Below are 27,701 nucleotides of genomic sequence, written 5' to 3'. Positions count from 1 at the left end.
ATGCCACTGCTGCGGAAGGCGCTGCGCGTCTCCAACCGCTCCATGCTCGCCTTCATCTTCTTCTTCTCCTTTTCCTCATCCTGCCTCTACTTCATCTATGTGGCCCCCGGGATCGGTGAGTCCGGAGCCGCCCCCTCGGGGAGTGGGGGTGAAGGCGGTGGTGGGGGGCGCGCCCGCCTCCCCCGGGCTGTCACCTCGGCGGGGAGGGCACGGGCGGCGCCGGGCGAGGGGTGGCTCGGCTGTCGGAACGCGATCCCACCCGCTCAGGAAGGGTCGGGGCGGCCGGCGGGGGCGGCGGTAACGTGCGCGGATGCCGCATCTTTGTTCTGCTGCTTTCAAACGCTCTAGAAGGTTCATCTGCCATCGCGAGGTAGGTGGATGCTGCCCTTGCTTCTCAGGCTGGCAAAGAGAGGCACTAAAGCGGCTCAGCGTTTCGTCGTGTCACAATGGTAGGAACCGGGAAAGAACTGCAAAACTGCTGGAGTCACTTGAATGTATTAATCTTTCAAATTGTTAGTAACTGCATTAATAATAAAGCCCGTGTGAACAAAATTAGGAACCAGTTTGAATATTTGTTTTTTACTTCCGTTAGTGGGATCTCTCCCTCTTCACAGGTTTTACAGTTTGGTAACTTCCACTTCTGAAGGAACCACTTCAGAGGGAGACAAACCATTGACTTAGAAGAAGCTTCATAAAAAAACTGTGCAAGTTTGTGTCTAAAACAGGCCAAAAAAAATGTGCTGGTTTCCTTAGTTCACTCTTCTGCTGTTACTGGGAGACCATCAGGCTTTTTCTCAATAGATCATCCTTTTGGAACTGGTTAGCATTACCCCATAGCTAAAGCCAGTGGTATCCTGTATGGTGCTGTGTGAGATTTCACTGTGTCGGGTGTCTCTTGATTAGGGAATGTTTTCCTTTTTTTCCAGGGAACGTTGCCATGTTTTTCTGTACAACTCCTGTCTTACCAGGTGCTACCTAAATACTTGCAAAATCGTCTCTCTCTTTGTCCTTAGTGCTTAAAACTCTTCTCTGCAGTCATTACTACAAAAAGTCCACACTGATGAATTGTTTCCTGTTGATTGTGTCTTTATGCTGTTCGGCTCCCTCTTGTTCACCATCTGTTTAACTTGTAAATACTTTCAAGGTGCAATTGCTGCTTCTATGCTTAAATAGTTCTATATAGTTCACTTACTGTTTTATAGGTCTCCCTTTACTTATGTACTTCCTACATTATTGACAAGTCTGCCAATTACTCTTCTAGTTCAAATAAATACAAAAAAATATTAGGAAATATATAATGCATTGGAGTCCTGAACTTTCTTGTCTGTCAGTGTTTCCCTGCTGAAAGGGATGTGATGTAGTCTTCCAAGTGAGAATGATGCTGATGCCCGTTTAGACATCTTAGGTCTTTGAGATGCTTGTGCAGGATACATACATAAAGTAGACTTTAATTGCAAGTAATTGGTATATGATTTAAATAGCAGAGTACAGTTTCTACATCTTTGTAAGTGAAACGTATAACATCTTACGTAATGTATGCAGCTGCAGTTTTACTTTGTTATTTAAATGCTTCTTCCCAATGGGTATCTTCTTAGGAAGTACACTGTCTCACTAAACAAGGTTTATGCAGTATCTTGTTCAGAATCAGAGCCTTTAGTGATGAAACTTTTAATTTCTGACTTCATCTTTCTGCTCAGCTATTGGGAATTACGTGTGTGTTCACTTTCCTTTGTACCAGGAATGAAATTAAATCAACAGTAGGTACCTCAAAACTGTTCTTGGGGTAGGTTAGTTAGGTCTGATCAACCTTGAGGGTTGATCATACTCAACCTAGTCTCTCAAGAATCATACTCAAACTAGTCTCTCTTGCTATCTCAGACACAAATATTGTAGTTGGCCCTTTCAAGATGTGGTTTAACAATGCAAAAATCTTGGGTAGTTACATGAGTTTATGAGATTACAGCTCTTTCCAGCTACTGATCAATGCTGTGCTGCCCTAACTGTATCCAGTTATGTTGTGAACTCATCCAGCTTAAGCCAAAACCCTGCAATATTGAACTTATTCCTTGTCTGTGGCACTTCTTAGGTCCAGCTTGAAACACTACTGTGCTGTGCTGGTCTGAAGGATCCTGGGGAAGAGAATATAGGAAATGGTAAAGGGAAGGGCAGTAGGAAAGTTTTATGTCTCAGCCTATCAGCCTGCAGATGTGATGCTGATTTCCCAGGAATTTGCTCCTTAAAATGTTACTGTGTGGAATGGAAAGAAAGAAGGTCAGATATTATCTCAAAACCAACAAGCTTCCTGGCAGTATTCATGGCGAAAATAGAAGTTGTAAGAACAGAAGATTTTCAAAGCACTCAGGAGCACCCAAGTTTACAGGCAGATGATTCATCTAATAATTCTATGCTGTTTGGTCATGGCACTTGCATATTGTGATAGAATATTTCACTGTACTTGCTCCTTTTTACTGAGTGTAATGAAATTGATGTATCTAAGTCAAGGCTGATTGTGTGTGTGGAGAGGAGGAGGGCTTAAGATTGCCTATTGAAGCTCAGCCACCTTACCTGTTAGCAGCTTTTCATGCAATCACTGGGATCTGTCATAATTTATGTATGCAGATATGTTTTACTGAAGATATTTTAGTTCACCAGAACATTTTCTTGCTCAACAAGCTACAAGGCACAGTGTCAGAGAGGAAGAAATTTCTAATTGTGTTGTAGGGAAGTGGAGCTGCTCCCTGGCTGGCTTCTCTTTGTGGTGGTCAGAGGAACTGAAAAGAGAGGGAGAAGTTGGACTCCCAAATGTTTTACGGAGCAGCAGTGTACTGGAAGGTGGAAGAGGAAAAATTGAGTGAGTTATGCAGCAGAATGGTTTCTTGAGATGTCAAAGTTGATTGAAATTTTGAATTCTTATGGGCTACTGGAGTGGGATTCCCCCTTACCAAGGAATTCCTGGGTTATCGAAGGGAAAAGATGTCTGCACAAGTAAGCTGTTAGCACTGGAAGTATTCTCAGAGGTCTCTATCACACCTCTGTCCCTCACACTATTTAGAAAATAGAGTTACTGCATTTTTTTTTTGACAAAACTGCAAATTTTGTAACAAATGCAGTTTAGGTCAACTTGAAATATTGACATTTTGATTAGAGGAAAGAAATCTTAATTACTTTTAAGATATTTAATTATTTCTGTCTAATAATGAAATGTTTTCATTTGCACCATAATTACAGATATTGCAATAATATCACTGCTTTTTTTGTTGTTTTGTTTGGCTTTGTTTGTTTTTTGAAGAGACCTCTCAGAATGTTAATTCTTTGGGAAATGGAAGCTTTTATTATTCCATGTATTTCAGAATATGAGGGGAGGAAAAACGCATTTCATGTTTTCGGACATGGTTCTGTGTTTTGAGACTAAGACATATAATATTGCAAATAATATAAAAATATAGGATTTAAGTGGTAGAGAAGAATTAATGCACTATGTTGGGATTGTTCATGTGCCTGCTTTTCCCTTTTCTGTAAGCACAGGTGATTGGATGTGGTAGAGGTGGTTGCAACCCTACCTCAGCACCCTGCTGGTCTTTTGATAGTCAGAGGAGCTGAAAAAGAAGAGCAGATTGATTTCTAACTATTAATTAGAGAAGACAACTATTTTTCTAATTTTAGTTTTTCCTGTTTAATTGAATGGATGTTTTGGAGGAAAGCCTTGAGGGATAGGGTGGCACGTTAAAATAGTCAAAAAAATTTCAAATGTTTAAAATTTAAAAATTTCATTTAAATGTTTAATGATACTTCTGTGTGATAGTCTCAAATGTTCTGTGAAAGCAGATAAGAGGTGCTGCTTCTCCAGAATGACCACTTTTGTGACAGTACTTCATTTGGTGCTCCTCTGGTAAAAGCAGAAACTGAAATTTCTGATCTTGAATTAATAGCCTGTGATTCTGAAATTTCATTGAAAGTTGTAAATATTAATGTATTAGATAAACGCTGAAGAAGCTAGCTGAGAGCAGGAATATTTGGCACCAATATGGGGGTTTTTTTCAGTGTTGTAGATAACAGTAGTAATAAAAGGGACTCAAGTAATCTATGTCTAGTCCTGACAGCTATCCAGAACCCATATGAAGGTTCAAGTTTACAGGTGGAAAGCATCCAAAGATTAGGAGAATGAGACAAATTAACAAGGCAATGATGACCAAGGGAGAGCATTTGCTGGTCCAGTTTCACTGCCAAAGCAACCTGAGTATTACAGGAGACATTTTTTTCTTTTTTCCTTGCTTTTCCCATTTGCTCTCAGCATTATAACTGAAATTACATTGGATGACCTAACAGGTCTCAGAAAATGACCTCTTATTCGTCCCTGGGTTATTCCTTTCTGTCTTATTCCAGCAGAGAACCTTTGCCAGACTGGGTGGAAGAGTACCTTAGAGTTCTCCATATTGTAGTCAATTGTGGTCTAGTTTTTCAGCCAGAGGGTTCTTGAGTGCTGGAACAAGCTCTCCAGGGAAGAGGTCACAGCATCAAGCTTGACAGAGTTCAAGAAGTGTTTGGGCAACATTCTCAGGCACATGGTGACATTCTTAGGGGGGTCCTGTGCAGGATCAGTAGTTGCACTTGATGGTCCTGGTGGGTCCTTCCCAGCTCAGCATATTTTGTGGTTCTAGCTTGTCTACCTTGGACATGATGACCTATGCAGTTCAAATAAGAACTAGCTATGAAACAGTGCAGTGATCAAAGAAGATGCAGTCTGCTTTGACATCAGTAACTAAGAATCCTGAATGGTGAAATGAGATTGAGGAGAAAAAAACAGCTAATATTTTCTCTCTTATGGTCTCTTGCTTCTTTTATTAAAACCTTGCTCCTTCTTTGTCAGTCCTAACGAAAAGGCACCTGTGCAGCCTACATAGAACTTGGAAACATCTCTATTGGTTTTAGCTCACAATTCTTATAAATCCATTTCCTGTTCTGTTACTAGGAAGTAGTTTTCCTGATAGGAAAGAATGACTTTTTGAACTTGTGCAGAAATGGAGGAGAGTGCTGAAAATGCGGTCAGCAAGATAACCATTTGCCAGTGCTTCCAGATGCTGAGCCCATAAATATGGGCACAGCCTTTGTGCTGATATTCCTTGTTCCTGGCATCTGTGGCAGTTGTGGTATTTCTAAAGACTTGTTTTTTGATTATAGAATTAATTTAGATTGGCAGGGGCACCTGGAAGTCACCTGATCCAGCCGTCTGCTGAAAGCAGATCTTACTGGATCGAATTGCTCAGAGTCCTGTCCAGTTGAGTTTTGAATAAATCCGGGGATGAAGATTTTGCTGTCTCTCTGGGAAACCTGTTCCAGTGTCAGACAACTGTGAGAAAATTGTAATATGTAATCATAGTATCCCACCTTATGTTCATTGCCTTGTGTCTTTTCACTGTGTACTTTCAAGTGTTCAGTTTAGTCTTCTCTATACAACAGTACTATATTGCTGAAGACAGCAAAGAAATGCATCCTCCTCTTAGCCATTTCTATTTAAGACTGAACAAACCCATTTCTTTTAGTTTCTGCTTGTACATAATATGCTTGATTTTGGAAGGTTTCCTCTGGGCTTGCTCTGGTATGTTAATGTTTGTGTCTTGGTGGGATCCCCAAACTGGACATGGTACCCTAAATACGGTTTCACCCCAAATACGGTTTCACAAGCTGCTGAAGAGACAGCAGTTGCTCCTATCGTTTTGCTGGTTATACTGTTGCCAATACAGGGCAGGATACTGTTGACTGTGTTTGCCACAATGATAGGTGGCTGGTAAATGACTTGTCTGGGGGTTTTGTAATAGAGCCTGTGTGTAGGTCTACTGCAGCTCAAGGGCTGCAGTGAAAGAGGACTAAGACAATTTGCTTGTTTCTCGTGCTGTGTGGCAGTATCTGATAAAAGTCTGATGAGTTTTGCAGGATGTGGTAGATGTTCATGCTTGAATTTCCCCCCTCCCCTTCCCCCTTTACTGCCTTCTTTTATTCCTTTCTAGGGAATTATTCTCATGGGACTCTTACAAGTTTCTTGAGTAAATGAGACTTGTCTGTCCCATTGTTTCATAATTTCTGCAGGGAAATGTCTGTATTACAGAACTGATTGTTGTTTGGGAGCTATTTTCAGCTATATTCCATTATTAAAGTTCACCTGTTATTAAAGGCTTCATTTGGAGGCAGCAGTATTTTTATTAGCTGCAGAGGTCTTCTTCTTGCTTGCATTGCAGTTTTGTATGTCAGTTCCACGAATTATCATCAAATCCTTTACCTGTGAAATTGTAGTCAACTTTCTGATTAATAGGGACCTTCCTTTTTCTCTTGTGCAAAGGGGAAAATGGGGTTTAAACACTCTCTGCTTGATCTCTGATTTCCAGTGATCAAACGTTCCTCAGCATTCTGAAATGCTTGAGCTCAATGAGCCCACTTAACTCGGGCAGTATCATGGGTAAGTTTCCTGCCTTGTTCTGGGAGGTGCAAAGACTTTTCCATTATGTTGGCCCAGCACAGTCATTCCTAGCACCTGATGAGGAATAAATTACTGTAGTCCTGTCGTTCATGACTGTCTCTCACTTTTACCAACAAATTAACTTTGAATAAACATGTATATTTATTTCTGAATCAGTTTTGCATTTTTTTCTGATCGTTTTCCTAAAGCCCTTGGGTGTTAGTACTTATTAGTCAGGGAATTTGCCTGCATAAGATTTCAATCAGTATTCATTTTGTGATGTTCTTAGTCAGAAAACAGAAAAAACCCCAGGTACTTATGGTGTACAGCTAACTTCACAAGGACAAAGTAATTATGAGACCTCATGTGAAGTGAGTTTTCACTTAATCCAGCCAGTTATTTGAATGCATTCTTCTCGTGGGTTGAGAAGGAGAGATTGTGTACCCTGGAGACATTTATCTGAACTGTGATGCTTTACTGACGTGGCCAAAGCTTTAACCATTTCCACATCCATCTGTGGTGAAAGATAGCTTATCTACTGGCTTTTCATTAATAAGACTATTTCTACAAGTGACTATCTTTGCTTGCTTTTCTATGGCTCTTAGTCCTAGGTAATCTTTTGTATTCAAATTATGCAATGATATTATGGGGAACAGCATGAAATGATTATGCTTTGTGTGGGATCCAGTGCTAGATCCCCGTGAACACAGTGCAGAGATTGGTTTCAGGACTTTAAAATACAAAAGATGATTTTTTGCAAGGTATTGCCAATGGTCAGTTCACTTTCTTAGATTTGCAGTTGTCCTTCTTTACCTTCAGTTCATTGTGCATTTATTGAATTATTCCACGGCTTACTGTCTAATCAACTAATAGCCTGAGAGGATAAAATAGTATCAGATATGTTGAAAATTATATTGAAATTGTATCCTTTATCATGCTTAAAACTACTGCTAGGGACAGAAAATTTGATTCGATTTTTTTTTCACTGTAAATGGAGATCTCCTCATTTACTGTCTCCCAATAAACAGTGAACTGACATTTATCCAATTCCTCAGACTTGCAGTCAGAGGACTCATCCATTTGGCATATCCATTGTTGCAGTGAGTATACAGAGGCTGTTTGAAGTATTAAAACAATTTTGAAGCTTCTCTGTTGCAGCTGATTCAGATTTGTCCATCTGCACCATCCCAATGATCACTGTTAGCCTCCAGAAACACTGGTAGCTTTTGTTTTTATCAATAGATTGAGGTGATCTATGTCTTTCTAACATGTTTTTCTTGCAGGGAGGTATACATATACAGACTCAAATGCAGTCTCACTATCCCTGTGAAATAAATTTGGATTTATTATTATTTTACAAATAGTGCAAAACTGCCATTGAATATACAAAAACAAATCAAGAAAGAATATATTTCAAGGCACAGTTTTTTTCTTTATTTCATGCTTGTTGTATCTGTTTTAAAGACAACTTCTGGTTAATAACAAATGTATAAAAATAAATACAATACTAAGGAAGTTGAACACTTACAATAGTATTTATTGATGTTTGTTGTAAATTTCCATTTTTGAATAGGAACCAGTTTACAGCAGTCTTACATTACTTGGCATATTGTCCTTCACTGCTGAATTGTTTAATGCATCAGTTTTACAGACTAAAGTCACTATCCTGTAGTTGTGGAAATATTCTAGCTCCTAGAATTGTAACTGTGATGTTTCAGAAGCAATCTTCATCTGACCTCTATTTACTGTATATTTAGATTAATAATAGAATTTAATATTTAACACTTCTCTGTTCATGCCATGCATGAACTCTACAAATAATGTATTTCTAACTCTAGTATTGCTGAGAACAATATCATATAACTTTGAGATAAGAAGAGATCCCTGTGGGACTTGTTCTAGAAATGCCCCCATGAGATGATTCCCCATTTACAATTACTAGTGGAGAACTTGCTGTTAACCTGTTTGAATCCATACCAATTCTTATGCAATATGTTGAATGTGCTGTTCAGAAGTCCTGTGAAGACTGGTGTTGACTAGCAGATGAGTAACTTCAGGGGCAATCGTCATTTGTCAAGACCTATTCTCTGTGAAGCTTGGTTTACTGCATTTGACTCTTGCAGAATCCGTGGATTCTCTACAAAGTATTTCCTATCTGAGTTTTTCAGCAATTTTTTTCCCCAGAAAGATCAGTGTATAATGTTGCTACAACTGCTCTGATGATAGATCTCCTTTTTTTTTTTTAAGGTCCGGGCGTGTTAACTTTTTGCTAATTGCTTTGAAAATATTCTTGACATAATGCTTTTTCTATGTTTGGGATATTTTTTTTTGTTGTTTTTTTGGTTTTTCCTTGGCAGAATAAAAGCTGCATTTTAAAATCAGATCTGTGACCTCCAAGTTTGTTCATCTTTTGTTTGGCATTTAAAAAAACATTTTTGGTAATAATTAGTACTTCTTTGTTTTTAAAATAATCACATTTCTAACTTCCTAGTCTTGTTCAGAATGTCAGTCACTGACCCAGTTTCAACTTCACTTCTTCTGTTGTGTATTATACTACATTGATTGCTTCTAAGTGCGTGGCATATTTTTTTGGCTTTGCTTTGGTGTATGAGTACAGCATGATAACTTACTAAGTTTCTATATAAAAATGAGTCTTGTGCTTTTCCTGTGAATTTGTGGGATGATAAACTAATGCAGTATTGTGAGAAGTGCTTTGATTTTTATTGTACTGCTTGGAAGGAGCATGATTCCCTAATGGAGAAGGATCTGTGAATGAGACCATTTTCTTTAAAAAAGGTGCAAATAGTCTTCAAGTGAATATTTAAATAACAGAAAGCTACCTGATATAAAATATGGAACCATTTTTACAGATATTTTTGTACTTTTAGAATTAATACATTGCCCCCCCAGGAGTCTAACACACAAAACTATTAATAACTAGTGAGCTATAGAAACTCGAGACAAAAAATGATCCATCTGATATTTTTAATGTGTCCTCTGAAATACAGGATGATCCCTTTAATGCCCTAATGTGCTTTATCAGAATGAGTTTTAAATAATGCCCTAAACCCAGGACTTTTGATGACTGACATGTGGCTGTGTGTTTATGATTGCTGATGCAGATTTGGATCAATTCATAGGAAAACGTCATCTGAATTAGTTATGAGCTCTGAGCTCACACTTGCAGGTGCTTGAGATGGAACACTGAGTATGGTATTGATTCCAAGGTACCCTATATGGATGTGTTGTTTTATATTCCTCCCTGCACTTTCCATCTGATTACCTTGTAAACTGTATGACAGCCTGGATTCTATGTTCCTTGAGTCAGAAGTTCTCTTCCTTACTTATTATGAACCATGTACAGTGAAATAAGAAGCATATGAATAAAATTGCTTCTAGGTATTTACATGGTTAGATGTTTTTTTTGGTTACACCTGAAATTTTGCCTTCCCGGTTTGTGCTTTGCCTTGCACTGTGACAGTGATGGTTAGTACAAATGCAGAAAGACAAAAGTAGAAGAAAATCACAGAATAGTTGAGGTTGGAAGGAGTCTCTGGAGGTTATCTGGTCCAACCTCCAAGAAGTGCTCAAGAAGTGCCACCTGGAGCCATTTGCCCAGGACTGTGTCCAGAAGGCTTTAGAGTATTTCTGAGGATGTTCTCTACAACCACTGTGAGCAACCTGTGCCAGTGCTCCATCCCCCTCACAGTATAGAACTGTTTCCTGGTGTTCAGGTGGAACATCCTGTGTTTCAGTGTGTGCCCACTGCCTCTGGTTCTGTCCCTGGGCACCACTGAAAAGTGCCTGGCTCTTTTTTTTGCACCTTCCCTTCAAATACATTGTATACATATATACCCACCCTTTTTACACATTAATGTGGCCCCCTGAACTTTCTCTTCAGGCTGAACAATCCCAGCTCTCTCAGCGTTTCCTCACAGGAGCAATGCTTCAGTCCCTTTGTTTTTTTCATGACCTGTTGTTGGATGCGCTCCAGGATGTCCATGTTCTCTATTCCACTGTGGAGCTCAGAACTGGACACTATTCCAGGTGTGGTTTCACCACTGCTGAGTGAAGGCTTTGAAGGATCACCTTGACCTGCTGGCAACATTCTTCCTAATGCATCCCATGGTGCTGTTGGCCTTCTTTGCAGCACATTGCTGGCTCATGTTCCACTTGATGTCCACCAGGACCTCCAAAGACTCTTCTGTCAAAAAGCTTTCCCATTGGATTCGCTAAGCATATTTTGGTGCACAAGGTTGTTCCTCTCCGGATGCAGAAATTTGCACTGCTCCTTGTGAACTTCATGAAGTTCCTGTCAGCACATTTCTCCAGCCTGCTGAGGTACCTCTGGATGGCAGCATGTCCCTTTGGCATATCAGCTACCATTTTTGTGTCATAAATAAACTTTGTGAGGTTATGTTCTGCCTGTCAACCAGATGACTAATGAAGGTGTTAAAAGAGACTGAACCCACTATTGACCCCTGGTGTACATCACTGGTCACTGACCTCACCCTTTGGGCTTGGTCAGTCAGCTTTTGATCCAGTTCACCGTTTGCTCAGCTAGCCTGTACATCAACAGTTTGTCCATGACGATCTTATGGGATACAGGGTGAAAGGTCTTATTGAAGTCCTGGTAGACAATGCCCCCTGCTCTTTCCTTATCTATCTTTCGTCATAGAAGGTTATCCAGATGGTTGACTGTTCCTGATGATTTTCTTGTCATTCATGTACCTGAAGAATGGTTTCCAGGTTTAGCTGCTCCATCACCTTCCCAGGGACCAAGCTGAGACTGATCAGCCTGTACTTCCCTGGGTCCTCCTTCTTGAAGACAGGAGTGACATTTGCTTTCCTCTAGTCCTCAGGCACTTCTGCCACTCATCATGATTGATCAAAGATGGTCAAGAGTGGCTGTGCAATGACATCTGCCAGCTCCCTTAGCACTTGATACATCCTGTAAGGGCCCATGGACTTAACCCATGTCCTGTTTGCTGAAGTCTTCCACTGAGGGCAAGGGTACAATTTCCTTGTTCCAGACTGGTCTCAGGGACTTGGACTTCCTGAAGACTGGCCTTGTTAATAAAGTCTGAGAGACAGGTGACATTCAATATGGCAGACTTACCCATGCGTCTTTCTTGTTGAGCAGTGGGTTCGCATTCTCCTGAGTTTTCTTCTTGTCACCTGTGTACTTACAGAAATGCTTCTTGTTGTCTTTGACCTCCCTGGCCAGACTTAGTTCCATTTGGGCTTTAGCTTTCCTAACTGTCTCCCTGGATACTCAGATATCGTTTCTATATTCCTCCTGCATTACCTGGGCTTGTTTCCTCCCACTGTATTATGTTTGTGTTTGATTTTTTTTTTTTTTTCCAGGAGGTCCTTGTTCATCCATGGCCTCCTGGCGTTTTGTCTCTTTTCATATTCATTGAGATGGATCTCTCATAAGCTTGAAGGAGATTATTCCTGAATATTACCCAGCTTTCTTGACCCTATCATCATTTAAGGGCCGCATCCCATAAGACTCCACCACACAGATATTTGAAGACACCAAAGTCTTCTCTCTTGAAGTCCAGAGTTGTGAGCTTTCTTTTGCTTCTTCCTGCCTCTAGGATCCTGAACTCTACCATCTCATGATCTCTGCAGCCAAGGCTGCCTTTGGTCTTCCTATCCCCAGTGAACCTTTTCTCCTTGGTAAGTATGAGGTTCTGCAGGTCACTTCCTCTCACTGGCTCTAGCACTTGTGTCAGGAAGTTGCCATCAGTGTACTCCTTCTGGAGTTTTATCTGGCTGCCTTCTGCTATTGGTCATCCCCCACCCCCTAGAAGGAAAACTGTATTTCTCTGTTGCACTTCTGGCCTGTGTGGCTTGAATACTTTGTTGCTGTTGCTGCTGGTTGATGTGACATGTGAACTGTGCTCTTTCTCACAGGTCTTTGACAGGAGATGAGATTTATTTTTAGAACTAAATTAATATCTTTGATTTTTGCCTGATGTTTTAGCTTCTGACGTAATTAATTGGCTGCTCGAGCACCTGCTGCTACCTAAGCAGCTGCTGAATGATAGTGGAATAAACTGAGCAGATCTGTATTCCTTGTAACTGTGGTTGTGCCAGACACCCAGGGACACAGACTGCCCACAAAGGGAGAATGTTTTATTTTGCTTATGTCTTTCAGTAGAGTTGGATAGTGAGTTGACAAGCAGCTCAGCCAGAAAGAGGAGGTAGACTAAAAGAATTACTTGATAAAAACGTGGCAAGGTTAGATCTTCCTGGTAGCAAGAGCAGCTCTTGAATTCTTAAGAGTATTCAAGGTGGCAGCAGACTTTACCTGGTTGGGTTTTTTTTTTCAATTACATCTTTTTGTGATGTCTATTTTTGAGACAAATGCCTTTTCTAACTTTCTCACAAAGGTCTTGTGTGTTTGTTCAAATTTTTCTCCTCTATGTCAGAAGGAGTAAGCTTTACTTCACGAAAGGGAAGATATATGTGCTTTTGCAGAAAATCTTGTTTTTCCAACGTTTATGTCTACATTATCTGGACTTCAGTAACATTTCCCATAAAAATTAACATTTACATGGCTCTCTTGACTTTGTTGTGGACTTGTTTGAAAATCTAACTCTCAGTTCTTTACCACATCAGGTTCCTAAAACTTTTGCCTTTCATATTGTTTCCTCCATCTCACTTCAGGGCTGTGAGCAAGCAACGGTGAGGACTTAGCTGTTAGCCATATCAACCTACCACATTTGGTTTATGTGAACTAAGGTTATACTTCTATAAACCTGCTGAAAGCTCTATAAACCTTCTGCAGAGTTAAAAATTCAAGTGACTTGGGCTTTTGGTATCACATTAAAAAGGAGAATAAAGCACACAGTCTTCCAGAGGTTATCTCTGAAATCAGTATTTACTAACGTATTTATATTAAAAACCCCACTTTATTTTAGTATTGGAATAGGAAGGTATTGAAGAGAAGAGCTGTACCTATGGGAGAAAAAAAACTTTTATGGGGAAAAAGAAAGGTTGATACCAACTTAAAATATGTTAACGTTTGAAGAAAGAAATTTTTTGTTAATTAGGAATATTTTGTCCTATTTGGAAAGCAAAGATACACATGTTTTACTTTCAGGAAAGCCTTGAATTTTGAAATTGTTTGTTTGAAGGTAAAGAATTGTTCTTGGAGGAACAGATCTAATTGCCTTTATGTTGATTCCTAAAGGAGGAGGTTTCTTTAGTAGGTAACTTCATATATGAGTTCACAAATTGCGCAGATTCCTTGAAATGCTTAGTAGAGACACCCTAAAAATCCCAGTATTTGAATGGAAAACTACAAATGTAATTAAATAATAGGAACCACATCATTACTTTATGTGAATTGGGTTAAAATTTTGAGAACTTTTTGTGTAGTTTTTCTGTAGGGAAATCTGAATGTTATCTGTTGTCTTAAATCCTGATAAGAATCTTTCTTGTGGGATTTCCTACCTCTGTCATCAGGCCAAAGTTGTAGGTTTTTGTTTTGTTTTGCTTCTCTTTAGTGGCCAGAAGGTGTTGAGACAATTTCAGGATCCTAGCAGCTGAGTAACTTTTATACTCATGTAAACTCTTGTTAACCAACACAGCTAGTCATGCTGTCCAAGGGTTTGAAAATTACATGCCATGCATGGCACCTGGCATGTTCAGAGCCTCTCTTTTGGCTGTTAATATTCCTTGTTTTAATAAGGAGCTCTTTGAAAGCCAGGAGAACCCCTCCATTAATTATTTTAAAAAATAAAGTCGTTGTTTTAGGGCTTTGAAATAGTATTCTTTGAAATATTATGCTGGTGTTTTTATCTCTGTAGGTGTTGGTAGTACTGTTTGCTAATGTGGTGGAATGAGTTACTGTATTTTCCTCTGGAAATGCCCCCAGTCCGTTACACACAGTTCTCTGTAGCTCTAGACTCTCTCTGTTGGGCTGGAAGAAGTTACCAGTTGATCTGGAGTTACTTGTGTCATGCCACTGGTGGTGGGTCATCTGATGGAGTTCCTGAGATAATTTTCTAACTTTTCTTTAATATCTTTATTTATTTTTCACTCCTGATATGTTTAGTTCTTTCCTACAAAGACGCAGAGCATTTTTTTTTTTTTTTGTTAGGGTGGTTACTAGTTACGGGGAGCCAAATATCCCCCAGACAACTGGGTGCTTAATGTTGGTGAAGTGGCAGATGATCCCTTTGACCCTCTTTGCTGCCTTCTGTAAAGGAAATTTATCCTTCCCTTTCCAATATTCTTTTAGGTCTTTGAGTTTTGGGTAGGCATTTGCTCACTCAGATACAAATGCAGCTTCATTTCTACCTTACTAACTTCTGCTTAATGCAAAGAAATATCTTGAGATCACATTTGGGGCTTGGGGTGCAAGATTGAAACAGAAATATTTCATGCTGTTGTTGTTAGTGAGCCACTTAATTACTCAGAATGTTGATTTACTCACCCTTGATGCCTATAATAAATATTTCATGTATAATTATAAAACATTAATACTTTGAGATTGGCAGTGATTTGTAGCAGTTGTATAACAAAGCAGCTGTTCGGAGTGAATGAATAGCAGTGCATTTTGACTGAAAGTTGTGTTAAATAGTGAGTAAAAAAAGGGACCATTATATGGGACTAAATGGTTTTTTTGACTTTTTTTTTATCCTATATTTCAATGATGAGATGTATTTACATAAGAAAATCTTTTTATTGGTAAATTAAATTTTCTTGTCACCCTCAGCTGCTTTTTGTAAGTTAAAGAGAAATGAAAGTGTCATATAAAATTTCTATTGACATTCTGTAGTTTTTGGTTTTGTATAGAGCCATGGTTATGAATCCATTTTAGTCTTTTCTATTGTTGCTGTTAGGTTTCATTGTGTGGACCTTCATCTCAAAGAACTATTGTTCACTGACCATGGATTCAGACAGAGTAAAAAATGTTGAACACATTGTAGATGTATGTTAGAATAACTTGGAAATACATTATTTTAATACAAATTCAAAATTGCTTTTTGTTTTACCAGCAAACACATATCTCTTTATGGTGCAAGCTCGTGGTATAATGTTGAGAGAAAATGTAAAAACGATAGGACACATGATAAGATTGTACACTAATAAAAATACTACACTGAATGGCACAGGTAAGAATATTTCTTACTTAATTTTTAAAAGGCCTTTTTTTTTTAAAAAAAAAAAGCCAATCATTAATGACATAACTTGATTATGAAAATGTTGACCCAAATCCTACTTCTCTGTAATTGGAGTGAAGGTCAAATAGTTGATACTATTTATCAGTTCACTTTAATAGGAAATATATGTGGCAGCTGTAACAAAGATATTTCTATTTAATTATTATTCCTCTAGTGCAATAAAATGCTTTTTAAATCATGCTTCTAGGAATTTGTTAACTAAAAATTAATGCTCTGACCTGCATGATGATATGTTACAATTATAGTGGATAATATAGGTTTTTACAAAAATCAATTCTTCTTTTTAAGATTATCCTGAAGGAAACAATTCTAGTGACTGTGTTGCCCAAACAACAATGTATCTTCCAGAGAACTTCACCTACTCTCCTTACCAGCCTTGTCCAGAGAAGCTGCCTTACATGAGTAAGTTTTAAACTGACCTTAATGTTTATCTAGTAAGTTAAATTGTATTTTAAACAAAACACAGTTATTTTAATATAAAATATAATTATAAGGAGTAATGAAATAACATACATCTGATAATGGACAGAAGTTTGCCTGTAACTAATGTGTTACTGAAGTTTTGGTCTCTTTACTAATCACCTTTACTAATTTGAAATCAAGTAATTAAACTACTGATTTGTAGGAGAGAAAATTTCACATAGTTTCTGAAGTTACTTGTGATGCATTCCAGAATTCTAACCTCTTGTCTTTTAGACACCTGACTTAATCTGTGGGCTGTCATTCAGCATGAGCAAGTAATTAAACATTCAATAGAGCAGTTCAGATCCATATCATGCCAAAAATTGTTGCTGACAGCTAAACTGAATTCTGATCAATTTTTCTTCGAAGAGAAATAGTGGATTTTATTAGGATAATCTAGATTCCATTATAACCTTTCTAAAAATCTCAGCTGAGAAGTTTATTTGTTGAAGAAAACAGAAACAGTGCATGTTATCTGTGTTTTTTTTCAATAATGCCAGTTTCTAAGCTTTGTTTCTTATATTTTAAATATACAGACATGGAGCCAAAAGTATAGATCAGTTGCTGTTGCTTGTGAAACTAAATCATATAGAAAACTGTCTTAAGCCAGGTAGTAATTAGCCCCATGGTGTGATAATATCCTTTTTTCAGCCTCTTTCCCTCCAGACATAGGGTTTCACTTTCAAAATCATATTTTTATATAATATTGAACATATAAACAAATAAAACCAAATTATTGCAATAGTAAATATTTTAGCTACTTTTGGAAACAAAAATTTCAGTGAATATCAAATCTGGATAATCAGAGAAACAAGAGTGATGATTTTGCTGACTGAAAAATGCATATAAATTAGTATTTTTAATGGCATTTTCAAGGGATCTGGCTGTTGGAATTCTGTCAGATTAGCTGAAAACTAAGTAATTCTACCAGTAATCTCTCAATAGATCTCCTTGATGCTGCTTTCCTTTTACCATTTTGTTTTTGTTGTTGTTTTTTTTTGTTAGTAATTGCTTTGTGCTTCTTCTGTCCTCTTTAATTTAATAGAGAAATAATTTTAATAGAAAATTATTCACTGGATAAGTTACTTTTCAACAAAGGGGTATGTGTTTCACTTTTTGGTTTTCATGTATACCATTTTAATCATCATCTCTTTCTAATTATAGTCTAAATAAAGCATCTCTGAAGATCATTTAATTTAATGAAATGTTGTAGGAAGTGTGAGATAGCCAGGGAAGAAAGAGTGTTGAATCGTGTATACTTTGACATGCTTAATTGGTCTAAGGTTATTATAGAAGCCAGCTTTTCTTCTTTACATCAACTTGCCAAATTTATGTCATGAAAGGGGTATGGTAAAATCATATTTGGTCCCAAGTACATATGCTCTTAAAATAGGAGCAGCTATTGCCTTTTCTGTGTGACTCAGCCTTACAGGTTATAACCCACTGGTTGAGCAATGCTGTTCTAATTCATAAGCAAATCTCCTCTGAGATAGAAGCAGTACAAGAATCTGTCTGTCTCTTCCTTTGTAGATAAATTGATAATCCCAGCCTTTCTAGACTGTATAGTTTCTAAAGCTCTTGTCACTCTTGATCTTTTTGCACCGTAGACTGTCTTAGATTTGATTTCTTTGTAAATCATCATAACTGGCTTAAATCCTGGTTACAAAACAAGTTAGTTTTGTAAAACTTCTCTTTTTTTTTCTCATAGCAGCACTTAATACATTCCAGGATGAGATTTTCTATTTTTGTACAAGTGCATTGCATTGGCTCATATTAATGTGCAATCCATTACAAACTGTAAAACTGTCTCTCTACATACTGCAGCAAAGCCAGGTATTGCTTGTTTTGCTGTGCATGCTTCATTTTTTCCTTGAGTAACAAGCCATTCTTTTTTTTTTTAATTAATTTTACTTTATTGGTTTCTGTATCTGATTTGTTGAAACAATTTTTTTTTTCTGATTTTCTTCTTCAAAATGCTTTTTGCTTTCTCAGCTCTCTTATTTTGCAGGTTGTATAAATGTGTTTTATTGCAGCCTGCTAGAGACTAATGGAAGTAGTGACTAGTAAGCCCAGTTATTTACAGAGACGCCTTCTCCTGCTCCCCACCAGTGACAGGGAAAAAATGCTGATTTCTATTCGCTCATCTGTGTACTTTTGATAGTACCAATACTTCAGGTTTTACTAAAGCTGCTTTTTAAACACTCTGGATGGAATTTCATTATGTCCCATAAAGTTAGAAGCACCTGCTTTATCTAAATACTGTTTTACCATTTGATGTTTTTTTTCTAATTTAAACTCTGTAAGGATCTGTTCACATCTGAACTTTTCTCAGAAGACTGAGGTATCTCAGTCACATCATGTGTTATTTGCTCCCCTTTCTGGTGTAGTAATTCGCCTTCATTTATCTTTATTTTCCTTTTAGATTCTGTAATTGAAGTGAAAGGCTCTTGTTGCTTTTCTGTCTCTTGGTAGTTGAAATTGATTTTTTAAATTTCTTATTTTAAATTTATTTTGTACATGTTTATATGCTGGTCCTTTGATTGACCTTGAATTTATATTTCTTAAGATTTCTTTCTTGGGTTATTGAAGAGTTTCAGACGCAGCCATTATGATAATTTAAACTTATTTTTAAATAATTATTTTTGTTTTAAAATATTATTTAATTTTTTTAAAAACCTCTGTAGGATTAGCTTGTTCTAGTGTCTATCTATACAGGTGTTTTAGCAACTGCCAGGTTTCCTTTTTTCCTAAAATAATTAAATAAATGTGGGTTTCTTTAAATCTTCTCTTGAAATAGCTCCATAGTGTACTGTTCTTTATAATTTTTCACCTATGATTTTACATTAAAAAATAGTTACCTTCTTCATTTGCAAGTAGTACTATATTTAATCATATCCAAAACTAAAATAGCTCTTGCAGTATCTTCTACCTTCTTCTGAAAACAATAGTTATTCCTACTATGTTCCAAAAATGTCAATATTTACAGAAGATTTAGATAACTAGTCAGCGACACAAAGCAATGTATTGGGCACAAATAGGATCTTTTGGGTATGGACACAGGGGAGAAAATCGAAGTGATTTTTTGACTGACTTTAAAATACCAACCCTCACCAAAATACTTAACTTTCTAGACAAAAATAAGAATAATATTTTATAGTGTTTGTCAGAAATTTCTTGCAAGATTTTTATTTGATGATTTAGAGTGTAGTAGTTGCTGAAGAATGACTTGAGCTTCTGGTTAATGACTGCTACATTAGTCTTCTCCCCAGATTTTCTTGATTCTTTTTATTGCTTTTGTGGGTATTTACTATGAATCATTATTTCCAGTTTTGACATTTTTCACATGCATAAACTAATGACTGACATCTTTCAGCTATCAACTAAATGTTAATATTTTCTCATAGTAAGTACTAACCTGATTTTTTTCGAACCATATTGTGGTCCTTATTCAATTACTTACTGAATTCCACTCTAATGCCTTTTGCAAAAGCTTTTCCCATTGGGGTCATTAGTTCTACCAGTGGTAATTCTCAAATCCAGCCCATTGCTATGAATTGGTTTGAAGCAGATAGTGGTGGATTAGTGGATGAAGACTCTACATGAAACGTGCATGTCATCTAAAATTTAAATTGAGGAAGTTTGTTGAGTGTAGCGATGATGCATTTTCTTTTAACGTGAAAGTGGAGGAGGAAGGCACACAGAATTTGAGTAAAGGTTCAGTAGTGCAGATGATGTAGAATTGTTAACAGTGGTAGTTGAAATGAAAGGCAATCCAAATTTTCTGTAATAGATGCAGAACTTTGCTTGTTCTGTGTCCTCTGAAATGAGTATTTTTTTAATAGGTTTTATGGAAGGATTGTTTGTTTTTGGAAATACTGAAATTCATTCTGTAAAAAATTAAAGATTAAGAGGATAGTATAAATTGGTACTTTTTAGTCTGTAGGTAGTAGTGTAATTACAAATTTCTGATGCCATTTGTCTGTGATATCCCTTGTAGTGTTAGATCAGTTGTCTTAATTGAAATTAATAAATAAGGGGTTTTTTCCTCTCTTTAGGAGGCCTTATTGATGTCAATATGAGTGAAATTAGTTTTGATGAAATTCAGCAACTGTTTTCAAAAGATTTAGACATTAAACCAGGAGGACACTGGAAACCAAACGACTGTAAGCCACGGTGGAAGGTGAGATGCTGATTTTCTGTTTTGGTTAATTTTTTCATGTTGATATGTAAGAATAGTTTGCCATTGCAGGCACTCAGTCTTTTGGTGCTATATATGTAGTATCTCATAGTATTTGTAGTATGCCATCTGTGCTCAAGAAGAAACTTCAGCTAGGAGAAAAATTTGAAATGGATCATCAAGAACTTTCAAAGGTTCATTAGCTGTTGTTACTAAAGATTTCATCATATGCATGCAAATCTATCCTATGTGTCTGTTACTTGAAGTACAACTAGAAGCAGGTGAACATAAAATGAAAATCTTATTTATGTGTTACTCACATTTTTTTTCTTAATTACTTGAGCAAATTTCCAACACGCTTTCCTAGGGGGAGCCAACATGTGAAACACTGAGCCAATATAAATGTAGAAGTTGAAAAGCCACAGGAAACGTGATTTTTATTGAAATCTTAACATTTTAAGATGCTGATGTAATAGCTTAATTTTTTTTTCCTGAAGGTGGCTATCCTTATTCCTTTTCGGAATCGTCATGAGCATCTTCCAATTTTTTTCCGTCATCTGATACCTATGTTGCAGAAGCAGCGGCTGGAATTCGCCTTCTATGTTGTTGAACAGGTAACAGCATCTACTTGAAAAGTGACTTCTGAAGATTCCTTACTAAAAGGGATTTGATATTCTTACCAAGATTTGGATGAATCCAGAATTTCAAAATTGTTACTCTACTCTTCTTCTCCTTTAAATGGAAAAGGAAAGTTCACCTCCATTCCCCAGTTTAAGCAGTGGCCAGATACATGATGCTTTTCTTCAAATATGGGCTGATATTTTGTAGGTAATAACATGGCCTCTTAGAATCTATTGTCATTGTAAGTTTTCAAGGCAAAAAAGTAGGTCAGTAGCAGTGTTCCTCAGGGCTCAATTCCAGGGCCTTACGTTCAGTGGATGCAGGAGCCGAGTGCACCATCAGCAACTTTCTGATGATGTCAACCACATGTGTCAGTTGGACTTTTGAGTGATGCCTTACAGAGGGATCTAGATAAACTGGAGCATTGGGCACTGATTAATGGGATGAAATTTAATAAGTCAAAATGTTGCACTCTGCACCTAGGATGGAGTAAAGCCAGGCACAAGTGTAAACTGGGAGAGTAGTGACTGGAGAGCAGCCCTGCACAAAGGGGTCTGGGGGTGCTGTTTGGAAGCCGGAACCAGGCTCAGTCCTGGCTCACAGGAGTCAGCAATGTGTGCCCTGCCAGCCAGGAGGGCAAACCCCATCGTGGGGTGCATCCAACCCAGCATGACCAGCCAGTCAAAAGAGGCATCACTGTCTTTTTTTTTTTTTTTTTTTTGTGTGTGTGTTAGAGTATGTTTTTCTCATAGTATTGAAATTTTTGTCTCTCCTTGATTTTTACAATGTCTCCTTTGTTTTCTGTGTGAAGACAGGTACACAACCTTTTAATCGTGCAATGCTCTTTAATGTTGGCTTCAAAGAGGCAATGAAGGATGCTGTCTGGGACTGCATAATATTCCATGATGTGGATCATCTACCTGAGAATGACAGAAATTACTATGGATGTGGAGAAATGCCACGCCATTTTGCAGCAAAGCTGGACAAATACATGTACATGTAAGTAAAGAGTTTTATTCACATTGTTTCTTAAGTACCCAGAAATATTTTAAAAGTGTATGAATTTTGTGACACTAAATACAGTAGGTGAAAACAGCAAACGGACCTCCTGTTATGCTATTTACAGAAATGACTATTTAGTTACTAAAATAAAGATTTAAATTTAATGTCTGCATTTGATATGTTACTAATTAGAAGATATTATTTATAATTTTCAATGTTGAGCTTGTTGCAATGAGGTTGATCTTGAAAAAAAAATGGTTTGTGTGTCAAGGGGGAAAATCCTACCTAACTGACTAGAAATGTTTTCTGGCTACATAAACCCTTGTACTGGTTGTTACAAAAGAAAAGCAGATAATCTGCAGCAAAATATCACAGGAAAAATGTCTGTCTTTATTTTCTCATAAATGTACACTTTTATTTCTGTTTCATACTGCTTTTTAAACTGAAGATTTTCTTACTGCTGGACCATTTTGTATATTGTCTTTCAGTCTCTACATTTGGTGAATGTAGTGGGACCTGCAGTTTTCTTGCCTCCTTTTCTTCTGCCAGTTTACATTAATGATGTGCCACTTGCTTTTTAACACTCTGCTATCTCATGATGTTCTTGGAATCATTTCACGTGAAGCTGTAGCTTATTGCTTGCTATGTGTATGCATCTGCTATCCTGAACTTCACTTGTGAAGTTAATCAGGTTGACAACCCGGTCAACCAACAGATCAAAAGCAATGCCTTGAAACCATGGCTCTGTCTGGACATCAAGTTGTCAACCAATCAGCAGTTAAATGTTTAAAGATTTCATGTGTATTTAAAAATACAAAAGTTAGCGCTCATGAATATAGATAAGAGATTTCATCTATCTTTATATGTACTTATAAAACACTTTATGTATTTATATATACATTTATAAAATGTCTGAATAGGTAAGTATTTACAAAATTGATGAATGTATAAATGAACCAGATTTATAAAATACAAAAATAAATAAACCTCTAAACAGTCCCGTTAACTGTCATATTCCAGTTGGTTTTGGTTGGTGGTCTTGTTTTGGGTTGACAGTGGTTTTTCGTTGGTTATTTTGGAGGTATGTATGTGAGGTTTTTCTGAGAGGGAGAGAGGGAGGTTAGAACACTTGCTACTTCAGTTAAATGTTGAAAGGCAAATATAGTTGCAACCTTCCCCAAATGCTTTTCAGATTTGGTTGAATCCTGTTTTTCCACAGAGATCAGAAATTACATGGTTTTATATTTTTCTTTCCCCTTGCATTCTGGAGTTATTTGTCCTTCAGTGTGGCAATTGTGTCCTAAGCAATGGTAAATCTTTTTGTAGATAGTCTTAACTCCTTGAAGGTTCCAGATTTGGAAGTGTCTCCTGAGACACTTCTGTTTTATGGAATTGTGTGCTGCTTCTGAAAGAAAGCTGCTTTACTGTAGCAGCTTCTGGGTTAAGGATGCCAGTTAATATTGATGGAAGTAAATATAGATATTTATTTTTTCTAGGTTGACAGAGTGTTTTGAGGACTGGAAATGACATTGGCTGGGGCATAGTATTTTGTATAGATATTGTGGCTGTTCATGTTGGCCAATTGCTTACTGCTTAATAATATATGTTAGCAATTACTGTTGCTTACTGAAAGAAAAGCATGTAGAACCTTTTGATTCAGAAGTTTATCTTTAAAAAACTGGAAAATGTTTTTTTAAATCAGTGTGCCATTCACTGTTTAATAGGTGCTCTTAAGCTGTTTCTCTCAAGTTTTGACAGTTCTGTAGAATATAGTAAAGAATTAAAATTATTTAATTGATGCGTTACTGATTTGTAATTTTTCAGTTGATTAAAGAGGTTTTTTCAGTTGAGTAGTGTCAACATAAATAGTTTGAGGGCTTCACTTAACACTTCAGCTATGGGTCTAAATCAGCCATCTGAAATACCTGGTAGACTGTTGTTTGTTATGGGTGATACTCTTTGGAGCTACAGTTTAAGAGCACCTTTTATGCAAATCAGACACTACTGCAAACCTTTTGTTCAGCTTGCTGTATGTCACTTAATGCTGGCAATCTGCGAACCAGTTTCCCTTAGTGAATACATTCAGCCTCTGTTCATGTCCTTAGTTTGGGGCTCTTGCTTTTTGGAAAGGTATTGTTCAAGAGAGGGCTACCTATCAAAGTTCAGCTAACGATACAGAATTTATCTTTTGTTTCCAGCCTTCCATACAATGAGTTCTTTGGTGGTGTAAGTGGCCTGACAGTGGAACAATTCAAGAAGATCAATGGTTTTCCCAATGCCTTCTGGGGATGGGGTGGAGAAGATGATGATCTTTGGAACAGGTGAGTATTGAGTGCTTAGGTCTTTCTGTACCATCCACCCTTTGAGACCAGCTGGGTGTGTTTTCTTGTCACTTGTTACCTTTTCATAACTTGTTTTAAATGGACAAATTCTGCATAGTTTGCTTCAGAAATATCCGAATATACCATTTGAAGGGATAAGTATGATGTTCCTTTTTCTTGGCCTGGGGACAGCTAGCAGGTTTTTAAAAGCTAGGCCTTGTGACAAGTAACAGAAAGAACAACAGGTAATCACACTAAGCATGTTGCTTCACTTTTGCTGCTAGCATTATGAAATACCATTCCACAGGCATGTAGAGTAAGCATCAGTTTCATATCTTAGGAGCAGTGTTTGAGAGAGAGGTTAATTTGTGAATACACTGATAGTCCCAGACTGGACAATGGACAGCACTGCTCGTGGCATTACCTATTGCTCCCAGTGAATGAGTCTAAACTGTTCTAACTGAGCTATTGAAAGGCTCTGAATGAGTTTCTATATAAAGAGATATCTTTTAAAGGAAGAATTTTATACTTTTTTCTTGCTATTTTCACGTTTTCATGCTGGAACAAGCAGGAAATATTAAATATGAAATTATTATTATTTTGCACTTTGCCAGCTTTTTCAGTTATTGGGTTTGGAGTGTTACGGGTTTTTTTAGGAAGAGAATGTCAATGAACATAAAGACTTAGTTTTAAAATATTTGATGTGTATTTTTCACTTTTGCTTGAACTTGTATGGTGAGTTGTAAGAAGATGTTTTTACAAATGTTTATGTATTTTATGGCAGGGTTCACTATGCTGGATACAATGTAACAAGACCAGAAGGCGATTTAGGGAAGTACAAATCCATTCCTCATCATCACAGAGGTGAAGTCCAGTTTTTGGGACGGTAAGAAAAACAGAGGAATGTTCAAATACTACAGCTAAAGATGTAAAATTTTTTTCTTGCATCCACACGTATGAATAAGCAGTCAGTTCTTATCGGTGTTATTTCCTCTTTGGTGCTAAAATTCCTATTTTTTAAAACACATTATATTTGCTGTTCAGATGTTTTTTATTTAACCATGAGAGAGACTGAGTTTGTGTGTCAGAAGATATTATCATCAGAATCTTTGATCCAGAATGTTATTTTTCCATAATAGTTTTGGCATTAGTGCTGGCAGGGCTCCATTAGTTGGCTATTTTGGATATTTTGCATAAGGAAGCAATGCAGCTAGGGCAAATGACTCCTGCATGAAAAACAGACTTTAGAACTCCTCAAGGATTGGTTTCTTCCTTCATACTTTATTCTTTTCTGAGATACAAGTCTTCTCATTTCTTGCACACATTGACTTAAATGTTTTCTTTTGGGATTCTTTTCTTTTGCTACAAAATTACAAAACACTTAAACTGGCCAGGAAGTTCTGCCTGCCCTGGGATTTGAATAGAAACCAGAATGCAGCAGATGACCTACATGTAAAACTTAGAAGGTGAAACACAAAGTAAAGGGTTTATAATATATGTTTTCCTGTAACTAGAAATACTGCTCAATTCTGTTATCAATGGATGTCTTTTTCTGGGAACATCCTTTTTCTCTTTTATTCATAATTTTGAATAGACACATGCAGTAGAGATGAGTAAATCTGTTCTATGAAACTAAAATGTATATGTGGGTAATACGGGGGATGGGAACTGTTTTTTAATCACCTCAGATTTAGATGTTTGCACATGCAGGAGTCTCAAGAGTGAAACGAAAATCAATTCAGACATTTAAATGTATAATGATGAACAGTGAAGATTCCCAAATCTTCCCTAGGCTCCTTAGTTTAATTTTATAGCAAAAGAACATGAAGAAATTGAATAATCTTTAAAAATCTATTTAGTTTGGGACCATAAAAAGTTTACATATTGAATGCCTCCTTTGTTATATAGTCTTAATGTTAACTTGTATATGCAACCATAAAATCTAACTGTAGTAAAAATCTTTAAAAGCTTGCTTTTAAAGCTTAGGTAGGTTATTTGGTAATTTCAAAGGTTTGAAAGGTAATTTCAGAATTTAAGGTATATTTCAAAATTAAATGACTGTCACAGTATCGTCTCTAACATCAATTGAATTGTTTCTTGCAAATCTTTCTCATTTTTCTTCTTCCAACTCCTTCTGCAGATACAAACTTCTGAGGTATTCCAGAGAACGTCAGTATATTGATGGGTTGAACAATTTAGTATATACTCCTAAAGTACTTGTCAGTAGATTGTATAAAAATATAACTGTTAATCTCATGCCAGAACTCGCTCCTGTTAGAGACTATTGATGGAAGTGGAATGGCAAGATATCCTACCAGAATAAACTTTTAACACTGGAAGCTACTGATAAACACTGTAAAACAAAACAAAACCAACAAACAGCAGCTTAGAATTAGAGTTTTTTCACCAATTGATGATGCATATTTGGGATGAGAAGTAAAGTGATTGTATGTACCATGCATTTTGTTCTGAAAGAAAAGCCAGCAGCTACCACTCAGATGTTTACAGCATGAGACTACTGTTCAAGCCTTCATTCTTCAAACTCTCTATCTTAACTACTCAACTAAATAAACTGCAGAAATGAGACTTGTAGCTTCTCCGGAAATAAGGGCAGAGGCCTCTTCCAGGAATTTTTTATACTGAACTGCCCCTCCTCGTATTTAAATGAATGCTTTTTTTTCTTTTTAAAATGTGTTTTGTAAATATGTGATGTAAATTAATGTGTGTATATTGCTTTTCAGTTGTTCAATATTTTATGCTTCAGTATGTATTTGAGTGTGTTCTTGTTTGAATTCTATAGGAATGTTTTTATTAGCATGAAAGAACAAGTGTAAAATGTAAGTATGCTTATAAAAAGGTTATACCTTATGTGAAATGAAGGAAATATTAATTGTTGGCCAGCTATGACTGTAAACTGTTATACTAGTTTTGAGCTCTAGGCCTCCTGCATATCTATATAGAAAAATCACTTTCTTATATGAACCTGCTAGAAAGAAAGCTTTTAATTTTATTTATTGCCAGCAAAATTGTATGATACCCTGCCTGCCATCTGAATCGTATTTATATGCATATTGCATGTGTATTACAGAAAATCTTGCAGTTGTTGCATATTATGATCTACAGGAACTCTTAACTGTTTCCAAGTGTGCCACTAGTGTCAATGTCAGGGATTTTCATGCCTAAAACGATGTGTCTGGGTGCGTACAGTATTTTGGTATTGTCCTTTTTTTTTTTTTTTAAATTCTAGTGAACAGCACTTTTATTCCTCCAAAATCAGAAGAGCCAAAAATGTGTCTTCATTGGAAGAATATTAAAGTTAGATTTTTAAGAGAATAATAAAGCATAGTTCTAATAGTTCTAATTCTTGCCGTGTGGGATTTTCAGCAGCACGGCGTTGGTCACACTGTTCTGCTGATGAGGATGGTGATGACATAAGTGGAACAGAAAGCAGGCCAATCCCAAGT

The 27,701-nt window shown here is 37.0% G+C and overlaps 1 protein-coding gene across 1 annotated transcript; it reads left to right on the top strand.

The window, feature by feature from the left end:
• B4GALT6 (beta-1,4-galactosyltransferase 6) lies at window positions 1–26,525 on the top strand (the record flags this gene model as incomplete). The annotated part of the gene is made up of 9 exons (XM_082278411.1): window positions 1–115; window positions 15,469–15,585; window positions 15,943–16,056; window positions 20,172–20,296; window positions 20,791–20,907; window positions 21,726–21,913; window positions 24,115–24,237; window positions 25,022–25,123; window positions 26,378–26,525. The coding sequence occupies 9 exons, from the start codon at window positions 1–3 to the stop codon at window positions 26,523–26,525; spliced, it is 1,149 nt and encodes a 382-aa protein (XP_082134537.1).
• Window positions 26,526–27,701: the final 1,176 nt, after the last annotated feature.

Source organism: Coloeus monedula, assembly GCF_965178545.1.
Source record: "Coloeus monedula genome assembly, chromosome: 1".
Taxonomy (NCBI): domain Eukaryota; kingdom Metazoa; phylum Chordata; class Aves; order Passeriformes; family Corvidae; genus Coloeus; species Coloeus monedula.
Note: the sequence above shows the minus strand (reverse complement) of the source record. Positions and strands in the feature narration are given on the sequence as shown.